The sequence below is a fragment of the Leptodactylus fuscus genome, chromosome 7, assembly GCF_031893055.1.
Source record: "Leptodactylus fuscus isolate aLepFus1 chromosome 7, aLepFus1.hap2, whole genome shotgun sequence".
NCBI classification, from domain to species: domain Eukaryota; kingdom Metazoa; phylum Chordata; class Amphibia; order Anura; family Leptodactylidae; genus Leptodactylus; species Leptodactylus fuscus.
Window position 1 is genome coordinate 106,628,129 of NC_134271.1, and position 23,063 is coordinate 106,651,191.

General features: G+C 41.6%; 1 protein-coding gene across 1 annotated transcript; it reads left to right on the forward strand.

Annotated features, from left to right (window-relative positions):
* Nucleotides 1-1,987: 1,987 nt before the first annotated feature.
* Nucleotides 1,988-22,547, forward strand: SIX4 (SIX homeobox 4). Its single transcript, XM_075282749.1, is given in 4 exon segments — nt 1,988-2,052; nt 2,054-2,893; nt 7,947-8,608; nt 19,952-22,547. Coding segments are annotated over 4 exon segments (2,367 nt in total). The 3' UTR covers nt 20,752-22,547.
* The last annotated feature ends 516 nt before the right edge of the window (nt 22,548-23,063 follow it).

A 23,063-nucleotide genomic window follows, 5' to 3' on the forward strand; every position in this document is an offset into this window, starting at 1 on the left:
TAGGACTGTTAAAGCTGAATACCATGAGGAAAACGAAGAAGAAGGCGTCTCCACTATCCGGCTTCCATAAAACTTAACGTTTATTTCATAGCAAAATTAAAAATATATACACAACATAGTGCAAAAAGGTAGAAAGTTGACAAAGTGAGAAAGATTAAAACCGCACTAACGCGTTTCGGGATTTGACATCCCTTAGTCATAGCATTGTTGAAAAAAGGAGCATATACTTTTTTTCAACAATGCTATGACTAAGGGATGTCAAATCCCGAAACGCGTTAGATGCGGTTTTAATCTTTCTCACTTTGTCAACTTTCTACCTTTTTGCACTATGTTGTGTATATATTTTTAATTTTGCTATGAAATAAACGTTAAGTTTTATGGAAGCCGGATAGTGGAGACGCCTTCTTCTTCGTTTTCCTCATATTATTCTCACAATGTTCCCTGGTTTCTGCAGGTGAGAGAGAGCTCTGTGAAGAAGGTGGAGGATGGCATCATCCATCCCAATGTCTGGCCGATAGGCAAATTGGAAGAGGTCCATAGCAGAACTTACTAGAGGGCGGAGATGTGTCAGGACCAGTCTCTCTAGCACCTTCATCAAGCGGGATGTCATTGCTTTTGTAGCCATTCTTGGCTTAGGCTAAAAAAAAATGTAGTAAAATCTGCTGCAAAAAAAGCAGTGTTTCCGCAATGTGAGGCCCCAGCCTTAAAGGGATTCTACCACTAAACCAACATTTTTTCTAATTACCACGTCAGAATAGCCTTAAGGATATTCGTCCCCTACCTTGCTCAGGCTCCTCCGGCCCACCGTTCCGTAGAAATACCGGTTTTTACCGGTATGCAAATGAGTTCTCGCAGCAATGAGGGCGGACCCCAGCACTCAAACGGCGATGGTGGGTCACACTCCGCTCTTGCGCACATACGCGGTACGCTCCTGTAGTTTTCCGTAGAACTACAGGAGCAGACTGCGTACTGAGCGGAGTGTGACCCCAGCCGGAAGAAGACGCGGTTGCTGTTGAAGATGGAGCTGTCGCTGGAGAGAGTTCTCTGGCAGCAGTGGGGACGCCGTTTGAGCGCTGGGGCCCGCCCCCATTGCTGTGAGAGAACTCATTTGCATACCAGTTAAAACCGGTATTTCTAAGGAACAGTGCCGCAGAGACCATGTCTAAAGGTAAGAGGCGAATAACCTTTCTAAAGGGTATTCCGACGTCTATAGCACAAAAAAAAAACGATTTAGTGGTAGAATCCCTTTAATGAATTGGAGCAGGGGTGCATCTCCCTTCATGAGAGTAAAACACCCTATGTTCTTAGGAATAATGGGGGTCTCTGCAGTCAAGGCGTAATGCAGATGTGAACAGAGCCTTAGGTAATGTTTATATTATCCAGATAATTTATTTATTTATTATGCTTACTTATATAGCGCCATCATATTCTGCAGCGCTTTACAGACATTGTCAGTCACTGTCCCATATAGGGCTCACAATCTACATTCCCTATCAGTATGTCTTTGGTGTGTGGGAGGAAACCGTTGTACCTGGAGGAAACCCAGGCAACCACAGGGAGAACATACAAACTTCTTGCAGATGTTGCCCTTGGCAGGATTTGAACCCAGGACTCCAGCGCTGCAAGGCTAACCACGGAGCCACCGTGCTGCCCCTATAATACATAATAATGATTAATATTTCTTATCTCAGGGGTGTTTTCACACCTATTATTATTACTTATATGTGAAAAGTTAATGTGACCTGATCAGGTGGACTATAAAGTGCACCATAGACAAATATGGAGGGGCAGAGGGGCTACACAGCACCCCCTATGTAGGGAGTCACAGCCATGTGGAGAACAGGCTCAGGCCAGGTAGAGGTGTATACTATACAGCCTGAGCCTGGCCGTGCGAGAGCTGGGAGGGGGAGCGAACGCTTTGAGTGACGGTTGCCAGAGCAACGGCCGGTCTTCCATTCTAAAGTCCCCGCCCCCTCCAGTTCCCCCAATGGTTCTCCCAGCTCCAGGCCAGGACGTTCCTGCCAGAGTTTGCAGTTGTGTAGTAGTCACATTGCTGCGATCCGTTTACACTTCAGGGGAGGGGGGGAAGTAATGATCGCTGCGTGGCCGATGGAAACCTGATCAGACGGGAGGGGTGGACTTTTTTTTTTTTTTTTAACCGAAGGGGGGAAAAAATGTCTTCCCCTTCCAACGGGATCCCAAATGCAATAGAGATCAAGCAGGAAGATGCCTTGGACGCGGCTCCATTCTCTATGGAGCATGCACACCAGCCCGGGACAGAGGAGGGGATCAAGAGCGAACTTGTGAGCAGCGGCGGTGCTGGCGGCGGGGGGGCCCCGTACACCCTCGCCTTCTCTCCGGAGCATGTCGCCTGCGTGTGCGAGGCTCTGCAGCAAGGTGGGGACCTGGACAGGCTGGCCCGGTTCCTGTGGTCGCTGCCCCAGAGTGACCTGCTACGTGGCAATGAGAGTATCCTGAAAGCCCGGGCGCTGGTCGCCTTCCACCAGGGCAGGTACCAGGAGCTCTTCTCGGTGCTGGAGAGCCATAACTTTGAGCCGTCCAACCACGCCGTGCTGCAGGACTTGTGGTACAAGGCTCGGTATAACGAGGCGGAAAAGGCCCGGGGGAGAGCGCTGGGGGCGGTGGACAAGTACCGGCTGAGGAGGAAGTTCCCGCTGCCCCGGACCATCTGGGACGGAGAGGAGACCGTCTACTGCTTCAAGGAGAAGTCCCGCAACGCGCTCAAGGAGCTCTACAAGCACAACCGCTACCCGTCCCCCGCCGCCAAGAGGAACCTGGCCAAGATCACCGGCCTGTCCCTCACCCAGGTCAGCAACTGGTTCAAGAACCGCCGGCAGCGCGACCGCAACCCGTCCGAGGCGCAGTCCAAGAGGTGAGCACCAAACTTTCGCCACTTTCTATTGTGCTTGCTGCAATATGGCGCTGCTCTGCTGCAAACTTTTTTTTTTCCCTGTAGTTACTGCTAGGTGTTGGTTATTAGCATGGCCATAGGAGCCCCATTGATTCATGAAGCCAGTGACCTCAGTATAATAAAGGTGTATGTATAGGGGATCTGGTGGCCCATGTCCTCTGCATGAGGGGGAGGGGGTAAGCCAGGCTATATTTGATGGGCACTTTGCAGTTTCTGTATCTAATTTTAATTTTGACATAGTCAATGATTTACTAAAATTTGATGCAGCGGAGAGCATGGCAGATCAGACTGCAGTGTTGTGAAACCTGATTCTGAACTCATTCAGCTCGGGTTTCATTGAAATCCTAGATAGGAGAGGACTCCTTCTGTGCCAGTGCCCTTTGATCGCCTTGCCCATTTTGTGATCCCGCTGTCATCCTGATTTCTGCAGCTGCCCAGAGTTTTCTGGTAGTTTAGGTAAGGACTGGTCATTTTCCATTATGCTTTAGATTATCCACAAGGCGCTGCTTATACTAAAATAAATCACTTGTGCTGGTAAAGGGGGGCAGAGAAGGGGCGCTGACTTGCTGCCAGTGGGGGCTGAGATTGCTGTAAGCCCCTATGACTGCACAGGAGAGTGTTAGAACAGATGTGAGCTTGTTCCCCTTAGCTGCCACTCACTTGTTTTTGCAGAGAGGGGGGAATCCAGGGGGCTTCACAAATGCACTTTTAACACCTTCATGCCACTCCGAATCCTTTTGTTTACCTGGAAGTTGATATATTTGTGCACCAAATGGCTTAGCCTGCCTATACATATAAAAAGGTTTATTACAATGCTACAAGTCCCATATCAATAATGGTTGTGGCCCTTGTCCTGTTGTAGGGATCACTTTTTTTTTTTCCAGTTTAGGACTATCTTAAATCACCTTGTTCACAACATGGCCTATAGTTGCAGAGCCACAAGTCCCAGCATGCCCTGATACAAGAGCTTTATAGTATGCTGGAACTCAGAGCTACAGGCTAGGACTTAGGACACTGTAATAGGCAACCCTATATTGTTGTGAATTATATCCCACAAGTAGTGATCCGTGCACGTGTCTAAGTTGTAGTTTATTGGTTCATTATATTAACCAAAAGTACTTCTAGTACTGCAGGCGCCATCCTTTCCTAGAATTTCTTCCTGATAGTTCTTGATATTATGTTTGTTATTAGGTATCTAGTGTTGTGCATTGTAACAAAGGTGGTTACGTTGGATAATGCGACATATCTGGGTTTGAGGATTAACCAGCATGTACTTTAAAGGAAGTCTGTCAGTAGTAACTGGGTAATGAACCTAATTTCAGTACTTGTGGAAGTGATTCTGTAGTCTCCAAATGTTCCTGTTAGTCAACTTTGGAGCTCCAGTTCATGGAAAGCGCTATGTTATTCATATGCAAGTAAGGGGACAAGTGCTTTATGGGTATGTCTTAGCTTGTTTGGGCCTTGGTCTTGGCTGTAGACTTGCAATTTCCCCTCATTTGCACATGAATAAAACTGCAGTTTACATGGAAATGATGCTCCAAAGCTCAAGGAAGCTACATTCAGATGACCAAGGTGTAAATTCCTTTGAAAAAACAACCATTTTCACAGATTCCCCCCCCCCCCCATACATTTGAGTGTATGGATGATCCATGAAAATAGGATAATAGGCATATGAATAGCCCCCATTTACTGACATTGAATTCAATGATGCCATATGACGTCCATTAAAAAAACGGACATCATACGGCCATTAATCACTGTTGTGTGAATGTATCTTAACAGGGGCATATTTTGTAACTGTAGAATCATCCCTACAAGGTGCTGGGAGTAGGTGTAGAACCCATTTACTACTGACAGACTCCTTTAAAAGTTTGAGCTACATGGAAGTTTTAGTCACAAACCCAAATTTTGCAGTGTTGCCCTGTAATGTTCCAAGTATAACATACAACTCCAAGATTGCACAACTGTAACAGCCATAAATATAAAGGTGTTTTGGGTTTTTGTTTGTATGTGGGAGAGTCATTGCACAGTGCGACCATTAGCACCTCACATTACGACTATTGTCATGGGCAAGTCCGAGCCTAAGGGATTGGTCACACAGCGTTTCTAATCCTGCTGATTTTGGTGCCTATACTTTACTCAGATCTGCCTGAAATCTACTGAAGAGTTTTTTTGCTGTGGTTTATAAATACACATTGGGTTAAAAAAAAAGTAACCTTTCATGTCTTTAACACTGAAGCCACAGTGAACTATAGAAGGTTAAAATCCATGTGTAACTCTCTTCAAAATCCTGCAGCTAAAAGCATATTTTGGGACTAAAAAATGCTGTGTGAACATGCCCTGAGATTTATTACTGATGCCACAGACTCCATATTTCCCTTCCACATATGTCAGCAATATCACCCGTGAGGGGATGCACATTATTCCTATCCCCAGCAGAATAGTGGTCTGGTAGCTGCTCCTTGCCACTGAACTAAGACTTGGGCCTAGCTGTGTTATTGGTTGATCAGGACTAAGAAACAATTGCTCCTTTGGCCGCCAGCTATCCGCTGCCTGTATTCACACTCATTCTTATGTTTGAGAGCAAGGTACAGGGTTGTGACGTTGTCTGGGACGTCAAGGCTTTGCAGGGGTTAGTTTGTTGTCTTCAGAAATCCCTTATCTTTACAGGTTTGTGACTGGTTTGGCCTGCCAGGTGGAGGTGACCTATTCTTCAGCAGAACGTTCAGCCCTTCCCTGTTCTGTCTCTTTACCCCTCCCATTTGCAGAACTTAATGAGAGAAGTTGGCCTGAGGTGTTTTTTTTTTTTTTTTTCTTGAAAGGCGCGTTCAGTACTGAAATAATGCTGTTTGCCGGATTTGTGGAATGGTCTGCTGTTGTATATATTTATTCAATACCATGTACAGAGGAAATCCACTAGGAGCTGTCTCTATAGTGATGGTCCTTCTGCTTTAATACATGTGCAGACTATATTACAAAACTTTAGGCCAATGCAACTAAGACATCTGGGACCTGACCTAGTAAAGGGGCACCTAATCCCGAGGAGCTGATGTGTGGTATAGGCAGGACTGACGTGTGTATATATGTATGTATGTATATATATATATATATATATATATATATATATATATATATATATGAGTCATTGTGTCTGTGCAATGAGGTACTGTGTGTGGATAGCTATGGATGTAAGGCCCTGTTCACACGGGAAGTGGAGGGGTGGATTTTGGCTTCCCGCGTCATTCTCGGGCCAAAATGCGCCAGCCCTGACTGTCGCGGCTTCCCCCTCCGGAGTAGGCTGAAATGAATGGGCCCACTTCGGAGGGTGCTGCTGCGAGGAGGACGCCAGGGCTGAATCCGCCACGGAGTCCGCCTCAAGAAAGGACAGCTTGTTTCTTTTTTCCAGAAGCGGCAACATGCCACTCACGTAAAAAAAAAAAAATAGCCTGGCGGTCTACATAGACCTCGATTGTGAGGAGGTGGATTATGATGTGGATTCAGCGCCATAATCCGCCCCCTCCTGTCCCGTGTGAACAAGCCCTAAGAGGATCCAGGGATTTATAAATGTTGCTCTTGAGCTGGTCTAAAGGTGGCCATATACATTAGACAACGGATAAAGGTGGCCATATACATTAGACCACGGATAAGCAACTTTCACCGTTCCAGATGTTTTGAAATTAGTAATTTTGCATGAGCTGGAGTGCTAAAAGTTGCCTACCCCTGCTTTAGACTAAAGCTGGTCTAACCTACTGATTTTTGGGGGGGCTGGCCAACCACCTATTGTGTATTACATCTTCTAATGATGTTTGTTGTGTTGGAGGGAGAAAGGATTGGGCACGTTGAAGTTCAGTATGCCTGATCCTCTGTGCTTAAAGGAGATAAGTTGTGGGCATAGCTGGCTTATTCCCTACTGAGAACACATGCAGAGATTTTTACCTCTGTATTATGGGTCCATACAACCTTCTTGTATTATGGAGCTCTAGTTTGGACATGTGTATGACCCTTACGAGGCTGGAGGAAGATAGATGATATAGTTATTGTCATTAATGAGAAGATCTATGAAGTAAACTCCTTTACTTCATGTCTCGATGTGCTTAGCAGTGTCAATAGGAATTTGGTTGTTCTTTTCTGATATTATGTAGCATGCATGCTTCCATATACCCTCTTTTTCACATGTCATACATCAAATCTTTACAGCTTGTAAAATATTCATGGACCTTAAGTGTGCAGTTATGCCTCTCCTTCAGATATGAGCACCCTGCACAATGGCCGCCTATGCACGCCGCTGATTGAGGTCTTTAATTGTCTGCTTGCAGGCATGTGCTGCAGAACTATTTTTGTCGTTTGTGTTTGGCGCTTGTGCTCTCTCAAGATCACAATCTCTATAGCCCTGGTTTACAGCATACAGATGTGGGGGGAGGGATGCTTGATGGATGGGCAAACGTAGACAGGTAACATTCCTTGAGTTGTCTAAACTAATGGTTCCTAGTTAAAGGAAAACCTCCCCCCACTGCTCTGAATCTCTTCCCCCATGCAGTCACACCTTTGGGGCATTCTAGTTTTTTTCCAGGCTTTCTGTGAATTGCAAGCTTGTGTGATCAGGAAGTATATAATTGAGGCCGTTTGGTTGTCCCTTATTTCAGTGGCAAGATAATAGCGACCTGGCCAAAAACGTTGTATTTTCTGTAATTTCCTTGTTGAAGACTGGGTTAACTTTTTCTGTTTATGGTGCCCTAACAACTGTGCCCTTTTTGTAATCCTTGGTATGGTATTTGCTTTGCTGCGTAACAACTGGTGTTTGTTTACCAATGCTGCCATTTATATGCCAAATGGCCCTTCATTGTTTGCTTCTTGGCACTTCACGCAAGCTCAAGTGTCCATTAGTCTCATCACAAGAGGTTACCCTGAAACACTTGTTTGCTTAAAAATAATAAACCATCATCTTGTTCTTTTCATTCAGATTGCAGTTTTGTTAATGATTTCTCTCTTTGGATGTTTTACTTTGCATCTTTAGTGAGTCGGATGGAAACCACAGCACTGAAGATGAATCCAGCAAAGGCCAAGACGACTTGTCTCCACATCCTCTTCCCAACTCAGATGGCATCTCCAACATAAACCTTCCTACGCACGCTGACACGGTGTATATGCAGCACATTGGAAATAAGATCTCATTAGGTTCTTCTGGAGTGCTGTTAAATGGAAGTTTGGTATCCTCCAATACTTCGCCCGTCTTCTTAAACGGGAGCTCATTTATCCAGGGACCCAACGGCGTTCTTCTAAATGGCTTAAATGTGGCGAATTCGCAAACAGTGACATTGAATTCTCCAAAATTGGCCTCTACCATTGTGAGCAATGGTGTTCCGAACTCTGACATCTTGGTGTCCACCCCTGAGGAAGTAAAGGCCCTTCAAGCTGGTTTGACAGATTCTTCCTCATCATACACTACAAATATCCAGCCTTCGTTTCCAGGGTTAATACCTGCTACAGAAGTCAAGAGTGAGACTATCCAGCCTGCTGCTTCTCAAGATGGCGGAACCGTTGTTACATTTACCACTCCCATACAGATAAACCCATATGGCATTGTCCAGATACCCAATTCAGGAACAAACGCTCAGCTCATTAATGGAAGTATTGGATTCTCCACACTCCAGCTGCCTTCTGTTGCAGTGTCACAAGGTAACTAGAATGTCTAGAAAGGAGTCTGTGCATAGAGTAATCTGCATCCTGTTTTCTAGAATGTATCTTGAAGTATGACACCAAAGTCTATTGTTCTACGAAAGTCTTTGAAAGGGGCATTGCCACAGTACTCTACATTGGATTGGACCTGCAGGGTTTACACATTAATAGCTTATCTTTAGGATAGATCCTCCATGTGGAAACCTAGCAAACCCATTTTAGTGGGAGCCAGGCATGTATTCAGAATTACATGTTGGAATCTTTAGGGACACGTATACACATGCACGCACATACATAAAAAGGAAAAATACGGCGACCACAATTTCTCCCATGTGAATTTCTCACATTATGCACCCATCTTGAAAAAGGCCAGTAATACTGTTCTAAATGTAGTGACGCATTGTCAGAACATCTGCTTTCTAAATGGGTCTGATGGGATGTCTCTTGGATCATCGCTGTGCTATATCAGCACTGCACAAATATAATACATGCTGTGATTGCCTGATGCAGTCTGTACAGTTGGGGTGTGAGAGTGTGTATATATATATATATATATATATATATATTGTGTGTGTGTATACATTTTGTATTGTGTGTGTGTGTATATGTACTGTCTGTCCAATTTCATAAGACTTGGCCTTGCAAAGAGTCCATTCCATGTTTCTGAAGTCATAGAGAACAATGGTAAAGCTATGTCTATACTCCTATGTTGCAGCTGTTGTGCGGAGAGCTATAAATAGCTCTGCTACATATGAGGTATTATTAAGTAGACTTAGTAAACTTATTGGTTTGATATTTCCATCGGTCCAGCGCTTACAGCCCATTAGTGGCACTCCTAAATGGATATAGCCATCATTTGGTTAAACCAGAAATGCGCAAACCTTGGGGCCTTGGTGTCTGCTGTGTGTGTGTGTATATATAACCTGAAGTTTTTACAGAGATGACTGGCACTATATGGCGCTACTCATCTTCTTCTTGCAGATGCCATTCTTCTCCTTTTACAAGACCCCTTTCTTTAGGATAAGGTTCTTTAGCAGCTGCAGTAAGTATTAGATGGTTATATGCTACAGCTGCTGCAGAACATCATTACTTACTACTCAAGGGCTGATGACCTTAGTCACATAATATGTAAGGCCCTGAAAAAAATACATCTATCTAGTGCAACCTATTATTCTGCAGTTTTGAGCTGGACAAAGACAAAAATAAAAAAACATGAGATAAATGACCATTTCTTCTTCTTATGGGAAACCTTCCCATCTGCAAATCTGGTAATGAGAATAATTCCCAAGCGCAATGTCTTGTCTCCAGAAATCTAGTAACTATAACCCATAATGTTGCTCTCCCCATGACAGCTTTCTTCGACATAGTTCCCTGGTTTCAGTACTCTTATAGTAAAGAAGCCCCTTCTATGTCTGTGTAGAAACCTATTTGCCTCTGATCATAGAGGATGCTCCATTGTCACTGAATAGATACTAGGAGAGGTCTCTGCACTGACCTTTTAGTAGGACACCCTTCAGCCATTTTTTTAAGCTATATAACCCTAATTGTGATAATTTCCATGATTATTGCAGACAGCTCATTCCATTTATTACACTGGTTGCCTGTCTTTGTACCTACTCAAGCTCCAGTATGACTTTATTTAGCTCTGGTACCACCATAGGACAAATTTCTGAAAGTGAGAAAGGAATCAAGCAAATCACAGCTTTCATTATTCAAGGGCACTATAAGAAATACAAGCTTCCTTGTGATTGGTTGCACTTCTGTAAATCCGTCAGAATATTCCATGTGTGAAGGTGATTTCTAAAGTGTCAGAATTATATTTGTATCATGTGCGTCCATACCATGGAGCCCCCCGATATTTGATGGCCATTCCTGAGATATACATTAGGAGGTACAATATGCCACATAAAGTTTGTAACACACAAGCAACCGCTATTGTGATGTTAATGGAAGACCAGCAATAGTCAACGTAGTCCACGGGCGTAGTGAAGGTGCCTGGCTGCTAGACAGTGGACAGAGCTTTCTGCTTACAGTCCTGAATTGTGTACTGGATGGCCGCCAGAAGCGACTGCCGTACAGATAATTGGTGCGGGGGTCTGGTGTTGACCCCCTATCACTTATTTATTTGTGGTCTATCCTGTCAATAGGCCATTAAAAAAACAAAACTGGAATCCCCTTTAAATAAAATGGTAAAATACATAATGTATGATGTAAAAGATAACCCACAGAAATGGACACAGAGCCATACAGGTAAAATATTCAAACTAATTATTTTACGTTGAATGATCTTATTTTTAAGGGGATTTTCATTTTTCTTTATCTTTTAAAATGACTTGACAAAATGTTAGAAGGTGAAAATCCCCGTTCTATAGAATATTGGCTGGATTTTCTCTTGCATAGAGCGTCGCAAGTTATAGAGCGTTGCGTTTCTCTTGCAAATGTGTAAAAAGCTTAGACCTGCTGTATAATAAAATGTTACATTACAAGTATTGCTCAGATTATATGCAGTCTGCACAGTGCATGGAAGAACATCACATGATCATCAAAGCCAATTCACACTAACTGCCGTGGCGTATCAGTCATGGTGGCATTATGTCACGTGGCGTTAATCGCGCGTACAGTTTTGTAAACAGGATGGACCAATAGTGGTGAGGATTGTAAGTGCTGAACCCATGTACAGTGTGCAGAAATTTCCCTATAATAAAATACCCCTGAACATAGTGCTGAAATTGAGTGCTGTTGTTCCCAAATTCAGAAGTGCGCATCTATACTCAGACTCGGGCGCATCTATACTCACTTGAAAACCCAGTGAGATCCGTAATGTCACAGGGATTTCCAGTGTGAGGAACATCTAGGAGGCCTGCAGAGATGATGTGATCTGCCTAGGCAGTTATTGTAAGATCACTCTTACCTGCAAAATGCAAAAATAACTTAATATGAGTAAAAGCAACCAAAAATAAAGCAAAACAATGATTCAAAAAACAAACAAACCTGCCCTCTTTTTTAAAAAAAAAAAATAAAAAAAAAATAAACTCATTCCATAGTTTGTTTTTTCTACATTGTAGGTTCATATTGAAGATATGAAAGTTATGGAGTGACATATGTACAGTTTAGTAGTAAAAAAAAATATTCAGGATATGTTTCTACATTCTTCAAAATGAGTCCCTTCTAGTTGAGGGCAGCTTTGAACACTCTTTGGAAATCTCTCAATCAGTTTCATGAGGTAGCCACTTGGAATGGTGAAATAATTCCCAGAGTTGTTGCACTTATTGGCTGCTTTTTCTACAATCTGTAATCCAACTCATCCCAAACCATCTCAATTGGCTTTAGGTTGGGTGATTCTGGAGGCCAATTGATCCAACATCGTACTCTTCACTCTCCTCCTTGGCCAGATGGCCCTTGAGATTATTGTCTTGTTGAGAAACAAATGATGGTCTCGCTAAGCTCAGACTGGATGACGTGGCAAATCGCTATAGAGTGTTGTGGTAGCCATCCTGGTTAAGTGTAGCTATAATTTTGAAAAATGTCCAAAATAGTCGTCGGCAAAGCGCCATCGCACTTTCTACCCAATACTTTAGTGTTAATCACATGTAGAAAAAACATCCTCTACTTTTTCTACGTCTCTCAAGAGCTTGATGGTGGGAGCCCCAAATCTCAAATTTTGACTCATCATATAAAAATACACCTCTCCAGTGGTCTAATATCCGTTCCATATGTTTCTAAGCAATTTTCTTCTTGTTCCTTAGTAGCGGGATCTTTGCAGCTATTCAGCCGTAAGGCCTGATTCTCAGAGTCTCCTCTGAACAGCTGAGGTTGATGTGTCTGGTACTTTATCTGTTGGCTCTAATCTGAGGTGCCGTTAAATTGGGGTTTCTAAGGCTCATGAATTTCTTTGTACCAGAGATTTCTTTTGGTCTTCATTTGCTTGGACCGTCTTCATGAGAACCAGTTCATCATAGCATCGAATGGTTTTCTTAACTCCACATTGTGGATGACTGGATCTCCATGTCTGAAAGTAATGATGGACCGTTGTTTCTCTTTACCTGGTTTACCTGCCGTCATTTAGATTAGAGCAGTAGTTGGATATGGCTGAATCTGTATGAAACTCTGTAGTAATCTTGATTTGGTACAACACAATGGATGGTTTCCAACACAGTATGGCAACTTTCACACAACCTATCCATTTTCAAGGCTATAAAAAATGGATATTGTACATCTGGGAGTATTTGACCAGTGGCATCCACAACAAAAAATAAACGCCAGGGAATAAAAAGGTGTGTACTTCAGCTACCGCTGTATATTATTTCTCCTCCCCATTTACAGACGGTACATATTAAGCTAAGGGTAGCACTAAAATAGGTTTTTGTTCTCGGCACCATAGTCATGTCATGTTGCACAGTGTACACATATTTGGCATCATTATACACACAAGGATTATTGGATTGATTTTTGATGGCAAAAATGACTATTTTCCAAAATTAAAAATTGGAATATGGATTAATATCTGCTCTAGTCACTACATGGTAAAAAAAAAAAAAAAACACATCCCTTTGTCTCCTGCAAAGTAAATGAAGCAAACTATTTTGAGGTAGAAACAGAAATACATTTTAGAATGTTACTTTCCGAAATTTCTCTGGGCATAATAGGGATAAGCTGAAGACGTATAAGGAAGTATAACCTTTCCTATATGTTCCTTTGCGTCTGCAATATTTTTTGGAAAAGGGTAATATAGGTTCATGTGAAGTACAGTGAATACCACAGGGGCTTTTACTACAGATGTCTGCAAAAAGTTGATAGAATAGTCCATAATTTTTTTTCTGACAACCTAGAAGATTCTGGCTCGGTTTTTCTCGCAGTGGTTGCTGTTCTAGTGTGTATGGGACTTCGGACATATATGGCCTGATACACGTTGTATGGTCTTTGTATTGAACATTTATCAAGCTGCTTTTATTCTCGCTGGTTTATTGAGAACCAGTCATTAGGTTTAACCCCACAATTGCCTCTATGGTGTTATGCATTATGATACAAATATGCATGAGCCCTGCAAATGCCTAATGCCACCCTTAGAAATGAAGCTTCAGATATTCCCAAATCCTGTGCAAATTAGTCTTGTATCTGCAATACAGAAGTCCTTTTATCAGAACGCTAACATTACCAAGTCTACCACAAGAAAGCTGCCTGCTTCACATTGCCAAATCGCTAATATTAATTCTTGTGACTAGACTGGACCAGGATTGTGAGCTTATATACAGTAGTCAGTCTGAGCACACAATGGGGTCCCTACACATCACTCAGCTGTTTCTACTATACAGTGTAGAGAGCCAGAAACAGGGGAGCTGCATACCTTGTATAGTGGTCATGCAATATTACTGTAGCCAAGCACACTCACTTCAAGGAGGGCTGAGCTGCAGTTAACTAGCATAACTACAGCCATCTGCTTCCAGCTCTGTACACTGTATATTATTGGGCCTAGCAGCAGTCTTAAATAGCTGGTGTCAGCTTCCTACTGCTCAGATACTGATGGCCTGTCCTGAAGTCATCCATATATAACCCAAGAAACTGCTTTAGGCTAAGGCCCCACGGGTCATCCCGCAGCAAAAAAGGCTGCGGGAAAAACCGCGGCGGCAACACATCTTACGCTAGGTTCAGACTAGCGTTCGATCTCCATTCTCAGCTTTCCGTCTTCTGCATGCGGAAGACGGAAAGCTGTCAGACCGGGTCTGGCAGTGAGCGTTTTATGCTCTCTGCCGCGAAACCGGTTTTTTAAAATCGGACACAGAGTACTGCATGTCCGACTCTGTATCCGATTTAAAAAAAAAAAAAAACGGTTTCGCGGCAACGAGCATAAAACACTCACCGGCGCTCACGGCCGGACATCTTTCAAACCCATTCAAATGAATGGGAAGAGTCCTGCAGGTTTCCGTCTCCTGCCCTGTTTTGTGCCGGAAACGGAAACCTGCAGAACGGAGACCGGGCGCAGACGTGAACGAGCCCTTAGTTCTACATGCAGCACTTTAGACAGAAAGTTCATGTAGTTTTCCTCTGCGGGCTTTCTGTTACAATTATACCTATGGGGAAACCGCCGGCGTTTCCCTAGGTATAATTATCATACTGCTATTTCCAAAACTTCCTATTTTGGAAATCATGGCGTTTCCGCACCACGGTTTTTTACAGCAAAGTGGGCATGGGACTTGCTAGAATCCCATCCACTTTGCCCTTACTGTAAAACACCACGATTTTTCCTGCGGTGTTTCCGCTTCGGGCAAATCGTGCCAGTCGTGCCCCTGACCCTAAGCTGGTCGTGTGCTTTGAATAGTGTTTGGCTTACACCCGCTCCTCCCCACTCCAATAGTAGACTTTGCCAAGTGTGCAAGTGTAGTAAATGAAGAGAGGGAGTGACCTGCTGCCAAACTCCTCTGTCGGTGTTTTGTGCTTTTTTTTTTTTGTTTTGTTTGTTTTGGTTTTTTTTATCCCTGAGAACATATGGAATGGACGTAGCCTGATTCTTCTTTACCATGACATTTACTATAGACAGGGAGAGTTGAAAGCACTCCATACACTTAAGATGGTCAGTCGACATAACTTTAATGTGTATGTCCACCTTTTATCTGACAGCGTAGTTGTCCTTGCAGCAGTGTGGGCTATGATCAGCACATTTGTTCCCGTCAGTTTGTGTGGGAAAAAGTACAGTGTAGTTCAGTACTTTATTTTCCATCCTGCTCAAAACTTACCCTGAAACTTGAAAGGGTGTAAGGGCCTCATAGCAAGGTATTTGTAAGGTGCAAATTTAGCAACCGGGGCTGTGGGATCTATAGGCCAAATTACCAGCTCTGAGCATCAAAAAAACTCTGCACCGTGGGGCAACACAGTGGCTCAATGGTTAGCCTTGCAGCGCTGGAGTCCTGGGTTCAAATCCCGCCAGGAATAACATCTGTAAGGAGTTTGTATGTTCTCCCCAAGTTTGCATGGATCTCCTCACATTCTGCAAAGATATACTGATAGGAAAAAACAAACAAAAAACCTCTGCAACGTGAGGCCTTAGCATGCAACTACCCCTTTTCTTTTTCCTACCCCACTCCTTAATAATAATAATAATAATAATATTATATTTATACTCTAAATTGATTTTTATTATAAGGTAGGCTGTAACATTCTGCCTAGCAACTCTAACTGAGCAGTTACTAGGAAATGTCTGTACACCGGGTATGTTCACACAGAGTTTTGGCAGCAAAATCCGTCTCAAAAGCTGCTACCAAAAACGGCTCCCTTGACTTCAATGTGAGTCACTCGCTTCTTTTTTCCGCTAGCTAGTAGCAGAAAAAAGAAGCGACATGCCCTATCTTGGCGTGGATTCTGTGGCTGACTCAGTCATGGCGCAAGACTCACTTACAGTTAGGCCCATTCATTCAGGCCTAATCCAGAGTAGGATGCCAGTGCACTGCATCAGCATTCCGTCGCGGCTAGCCGCACGGTATGTTCACATGCCGTGTGAACCCTTATGTTTTAAATATGCAGAGCTGAAGCCTTTACCAAAAGTGGGATGGTCACTGTTTTATAGCAGCTAGAAAAATGTTTCTGGTATCATAAGAAAGTTGAGCTTCAGTTTTCTTATGATGGCAGAACCACTTTTCGAGGAGTTATAAAACCGGAGAGACAGCGATTTGAAGTGACCCCCCACTTTGGTAAACGCTTCAGCTCTATGTACTACACTGAGTGCACGTGTAGGGACAGACTGCCTGACAATGCTTAGAACGGTTCTTCAAATGGGAACTTTACAGCCTGTTTTCTATTAACAAAACTGCTGCAAAATCTGCACCAAAAAATGCTGGTCATCACTTTCTCTGACACTGTTTCTGTTCGCACTGTGCATGGTTGTCTGAGATACTGCTCCCTGAACTTTCATGCGGAACGTCTCAGACTACTAAAACAGTGGATATGGAGTAGTTAGAGAGTCTGGTGACAATTAACAATCTCAGAGATCATTATTGATTTTTTTTTTTTTTTTTTTTTTTTTTTTGTGTGTGGATCTAAGGCTGGTCTTACATGGCCGTAATGATTTTACGCTCTGCAAGTTGCTGATCAGCAACATGAACTGCCGCACTAACCCATAGAGTTCTATGGGCGAGTCTGTGCAGTGCCGTGAATTCACAGCCTTTGCGGACCTGCTGTATTCAGTGTGGACCTCGGTTGTAGCCCGGCACACCACGGATAAAATATCCAGTGGTATAAGAGGCCGTACTGAATATAATGTGTCCGCAATTGAAAACCCTCAATTGCGGATTTATATTACGGCCGTGTAAGACCAGCCTAAGGGGTGCTTGAAATATACAATTTTGTAATCTATTTTTTACTTTTTTTGAAATATATCAAACATTTATGGTAATTGGGGACAACATGTATTTATACTTATTTCACTGACCTCTACTCGCAATGGATGGGATGAATTTTGATTTAAAAAATATTGACTAGCGCATACATCCTTTATCTATTTTTATTTTATTTTAAAAACCTATTGACAATGACCAGTAATCTAAAACCTCTGATTTTAATTGCTATATTTCATCAGCCTGTCACCTTGACTGGTGGAACATACGTGTTGTTCGTGGCATTTTACATTTGCTTTTGGCTATGGTTCCCTTTTGATTCCTGTATTGCAATTACTACTTATCATGTGAAGCCTGGGCTACTGCAAGAGAGACAAGAAGGTTTCTGAATATTAAGTGAATATAATCAAGAACATGGCAGCATTGAGGAGACTCGCCAGCCTCTAGACACAAGTTCTAGGTGCCTGTTAAGTTGGCCAGTATAAGGAAGATAGATGACCTCCGAGTCCAGGTAAGAAGATTATTTTCATTGCTGCATTTAACTGAAATTAAATATTACATTGAATTTTACTTTGATTAAACCATAGTTTTATTTTGCCATATTTATTGGCAGATTATTATATACCTTGTTTCAAAGAAAAAATTATTTGTTTTAAAGGTCAGGCCTAGATGAGGTCAGCCAGATCTCCTCTTCTGCTCCTTTGCAGTAGCTCAGTCTACAGGACCTTGTGCCACAGACTACCCAATTGTGTAAGTATTTAACATGCTTTTTGTCTTCAAAAATAAGTACACAATCTCAATGTTCTACTTTTTTTTTATACCATATTGTCTTCCCACAGGTGACCCGGTGAAAGATGAGCATCATCGTCAAATGTACTCTACTCCTGAAGTCCACAAGACCATCAGCCCCAAAGTATCGTCTCAAGATCAAGGCGATTTTGAAGCCAATGTTCAACGGCTGCACAAAGTTGGTGAAGGATCCAAGAAAAAATTCAAATTTCGAGAATTAATCAGGAATGAGCAACAAAGTCCGCTATCATCTTGTGCCTATGTGTGTGATCGTGAAGCAGGTGGCAGAGCATCCAGTTTGGAGCAAGCTGTTTCTGGATGTTCATCTGCAGAAGAACTTTACCTGCCGGAGAGAGATTCTTCTTCAGATAGCGGTGACCTTGTGTTACTTCAACGGCCAAAAAGAATATTGAAGAAAAAGTTTAGAAAACGCTCATCGTTGCCTTTTAAGTCTTCATATTGTCCGCAACAAGTAATGGAGAAACCACCTCAGGAATCCCAGGAGAGGACACGCGATCAGCCAGAGAGAGAAGGTTCAATTGTAGATCAAAGATTAAAAGACCTTTGTGAGCTTCAGAGTTCGATGGCTAAAGACTTGCGTGGTCTTCGCACTGAGATGGCCAACATTGGTCTGATACTTGGAAAGATGTTGGCACTCCTTGAGAAATCTATGAATTCCAATGCAGATAAAACCCATAAAATGTGAATTTTGTTATTCTCATAGGATTTATGTCCGTTACACTGTAAAGACTTTAATTTTTTTTATTTTTAATAAAAAATGTGTGTCTGGTGATGGAATTGTAATATATTTCATAAAGTCTGGTTAGTTTTTTAGAGAAAGTCAATGTATTTATCCATATTTGTTCTGTGTCTGCAGTTTCCCTGCAACTTGCAAACATGGTAGGCAGATTTTATTCGAAACCATGTGGAAAGAAGTGTGCCTCCGACATGGAATGCCACATGAAGGAAAAAAAAAATCTAAACTTCAGGGTTCCTTTAAAAATACTTAGTCTTAACTAGGTACTCTTTGGTCAGGCGTATTATAGATACACACAACTTGACTTGTAGATTCTTTAAATTACTGAGGACTTGAAAAGCTTGTTCAGGATTAGAAGAAAGGGTCGCGCTTCTGTCATGTTTTCAAAGGATGAACTTTTAAAGTTTTTTGTGTATGGTGTAGGAGTATGCATGTATGCAGTGCTAGGAACCTGTGTTCAGAAATTACTACTTCTAAAATGGATGCACCGTTACAAATAGATTAAGTAAATATTCAAGTGCATTGACTGTAATTTTTTCCCCATAAAGTGTGGTGGTGGTTTTCTGAAAACACATGGTCTTCAATATATTGGCATCACAGTAGAGCAAATCGTCCGTGCAGCATTTGTTTGCATTGACGTTCAATGGACTGACCCACAGCTGCTTTTCATGTACAAACTCACAATGTATGTGTACACACCACTCATGTTTATAGTAGCCCTGCAAAACTGCTGTTTTTCAGTCTGAGGAAATATGACAATCCCATCAAATACTTACAGTATTAACTTTGCAGTTTCCAAGGACCAGACGAGAATAGTGAACGATATAAAAACTTGGGTGAAAAACTTTATTTTTTGAATATTCTATCTAAACTTTGTAATGTCAGGTGGGCAGATGGGTGGGATTCAGAGCTCCAAACAGAGGCAGCCAGTGTCAGAGCTAGAAATCACACCCCTTGTCTGTTCCTGCCTGATACAGCCTTTCTGACAGAACCTAAATAGCATTTCAGGCACCAAAACTTAGCATTGATTGCTCAGGTATGGTGGGGGCTAGAGAAAAAAAATTCCAATTGTGCCAAAATCAGTAGAGTAACCATCTATTGACGTAGAGAGTTGGACATGTTAGAGGCTGTGAAAGGTCCTTTTTTTTTTTTTTTTTTTTTTTTTTTTTTAAAGGGATTTCTCAACTAACAATCTACACCCTATGGATAGGGGATAAGTTTCTGATCACTAGAGGCTGAACACTGTGTTTCACAAGTTCCCGTTTGACTGATGCCCAGCCATTTAAGGGGATTCGGGAGTGGGATGGCCAACTTGATAGGTGGAGGCTAAGGAACCGACAAATAATGCCTACAGGTTCCTGATTTGGGAGAGATTAAAGTCCACTTTGAATTTACATGGTAACTTGTAGATGACTGCTTTTTGGAGATTATTTAGCCATTTTACTTACTTACTGGTCACATTTCTCTTTGCAGGAAATATTGGAAACCTTTCTGTCGTTCCTGGTACTTCAGAAGGAGGATCATTTACAAGTGATACTGTCTCAAGTGGCGATCAAGGAAAAGTGTTCCTCAGCTCTCTCCCTCCCAGCACAGTGGTCTATACCGTTCCTCATTCAATAAAACAAGATAGCCTGGAACGAAGTCTTGTCTTTTCTCCGTTAATGCCCGTCAGTCAAAACACAGCACAATTGAACATTAGCATGTCTTCGGATGACACCCTGCAGTCTGTTGCAGCTTCCTTAGTGAATGGAACTCATGCTCAGAATTTTCAACTTGCTCCTACGTTGATAACGGCTCCTGGAAATCTTTCCTCTGTTACAGGGAACCAGTCAGTCTCTCTCAGCCAGCCTATTTCTACACCCGCCACCACCACAACCAGTGTCACAGCCACAAGTAATGCAAACTTTGCACCTATGCCGAACTGTCACTACATTGCTGCCCAAGACCTGCTGTCTGTGACCTCTGCACAGTCAGACCTTGGGGATCCCATTGCTGCAAGCGGTAATAATGCCAGCCTTCCTGCCACACAGGGCCATCAGGATTTCAACAGTCAGCACAGCCTGGTTCTGCAAAGTGTACCGGAATCCAAGGAGAGTTATCTGCCCATGGAGCAGAATACTACGATCAGCGGGAGTGTTATGTTGTTGGATGCAAAATCGAAGTATGTCATTAGTGGGATGGTTAATACGGGCTGTGAAGAACTTGAAAGTGGTAAGAAAGAGTTGGCCAAGCTTCAGAATGTTCAAATAGAAGAAGACATGCAAGACATATAATAGATGGTACACACGTGTCCAACAGGTGATTCTCCGTAACTTTGGTTTCATTCAACTGTTTGAACTAGAACTTTTAGTAAATCGCACTGCTTTTTTTTTTTTTTTTTTTTGTCCCTGTACCACATTAAACCTTTTTCATGAAAGGTGAGTAAGTAAAGGGAACACCATCTGAAGTACTTTTATTATATTGTATGAAATATTGGGTTTAAGGTTTAAAAAAAAAAAAAAAAAAAGAAGAAAAAATGGAACTTATCGGTACTTTTTATTCGTGTTTTTGGGAATATGCTGGAAAAATTTCGATCACAAGCTAGAAACAGTAATGGAATTGTTTGGTTTGTATTTTGTTTTTGTTTTTTTGTTCTATTACCCCAAAAAAGCATAATCTACTACTTGACATTTTAATGAACTAAAATAGACCGATTGGAATGTTACATGTAGACTTAGATTTATTTTTTTTTCCTCTCTTTTCTGCTACGTCACAAATGCTATTACTAACATTTACCAGCTCTGTTCTAAAACGGATACAATTAGAGGAATTTTGTTGAAGCTTCAATAGAATTCTAAAAACAACAATATAGGCCTAAGTAGAGATCCGTTTATGTATGTCCTGAAGTTTGTTTTTTTTTTGCTAAATATTCTTTTAAAAAACCATCCACAAATTTATGAAAAGTGATCACTATTGCCTGGCCCATTGTTCTATTATTTTTTTTTTCTTCTTACTGTCCAAATATAGCAATTTTTTAATAACTTTCCTGGTGCCTTTTGGCCTTTGCGCCATTTAATTGTAGCAAAGCACATTCTAAAAACGTAGATCCGTCAAATATATCTGTACTGTATGTTTGTCTTACAGCATTAATGTATACTCCAATTTCTCCGTTCGCAAACCCATTACCCTGAGGCTAAGGACCTTACCTTGTGATGTAGTTCTAGTTTTTGAGACTTAAGCACATATTAAGGTAGCCCTGACTACAAAGGGAGAGACAATCAATTCATTATCAAGCATTGCCCCGAATTCTGCTGAAATTTCGTCCCTAGAATTTAACACTACATTTGTATGAATTGTTTTGCACTATTTAACGATTTTAACTAAAAACCTATTTAGGCATTTTTCACTATTGCATGGAACCTGCATTAACAAATATATATATATATATGACGTGCAAAATGCTATTTATTCTTAGGGTCTTTGCTTCCAACTAGTGAAAAATAAATGCTTTTTTTTTTTTGTAAAGAAAAAAAAGTTGTTAAGCATCACAACTTTTTGTTAGTCTTATGTTTACTTGACTTAACCTCTGTTTTGCATGTTTTTTTTTTCTTTTTCAAGGAGGGCTTGTGAACATTAGAAAAATACAACTAAAGCAAGCAATAAAATATATAGGATATATATGTTTAGTTTATAAAGTGGAATCGGTGGCGTTTAGTTGTATTTTTTTTATCTATTTAACTTATATGCATGTCTCTTATCCAACCTTCTGTTCTGTTTTTCTGCTTTTTATGCATGTTGTTTTTTATTTTTATTTATATTTGTTTCTTTTGTGCCTTATGATGATTTATGAGAGCAGAACACATCTGAAATGTTTATGTAGTTTTATTTTTCTTGATGCATTTATTGCTAATGGTACCAACCTCAAGTCAAAAACCATTTCTGTGCAGTTACCCAACCAAAGAGGTATCGTATATATATTTTTTTTCATTGTACTGTAATAGGGATTTATTCTCCCCAAGTTTTATTGTATTCTGAAATGATGTGAACTTATTTTTCTAAACACTATACTGAATAAACTTTTATATTTATAGATTTGTTTCGTGTTCGTATGGGTGCATAGATATCTGCCAGTTGTAGGATTTTGTCTTGATACACACCAACAGTGTACAGATAGCATTGTATAGAGGAGTGTAACACTGTAGTCGGCCATTTCAGTTGTGGCTCACTTCCTGAGTTAGAAAACTACTAGATTCAGATTTTTCCATAGAACAGTCGGTCATCCTCGAGATGCAGACACTGTTATGTTCAGGCCAAGAACTCATAAACTAACGGAATTTGATAGTTTTATGGAGAGTGCAAACAGGAGAGAGGATTAGTATTGTAGGTAAAGGCCAACACACAAGATGGGAGGATGGATAATAGTATAGACACATTTTTATGCAAGTGATCTGCTTTGGGATAAAAATTACATGAAGAGGCTGATCAGAAATGCAATGTATGAGCTACTGCTACTATTCGAACACAAAACAGGAATATTGACTTAGTCTTCTTCTTACCATTGTACAGTCATCTAATGTAAAATGGTTCTTCTGCAATAGAAATTATA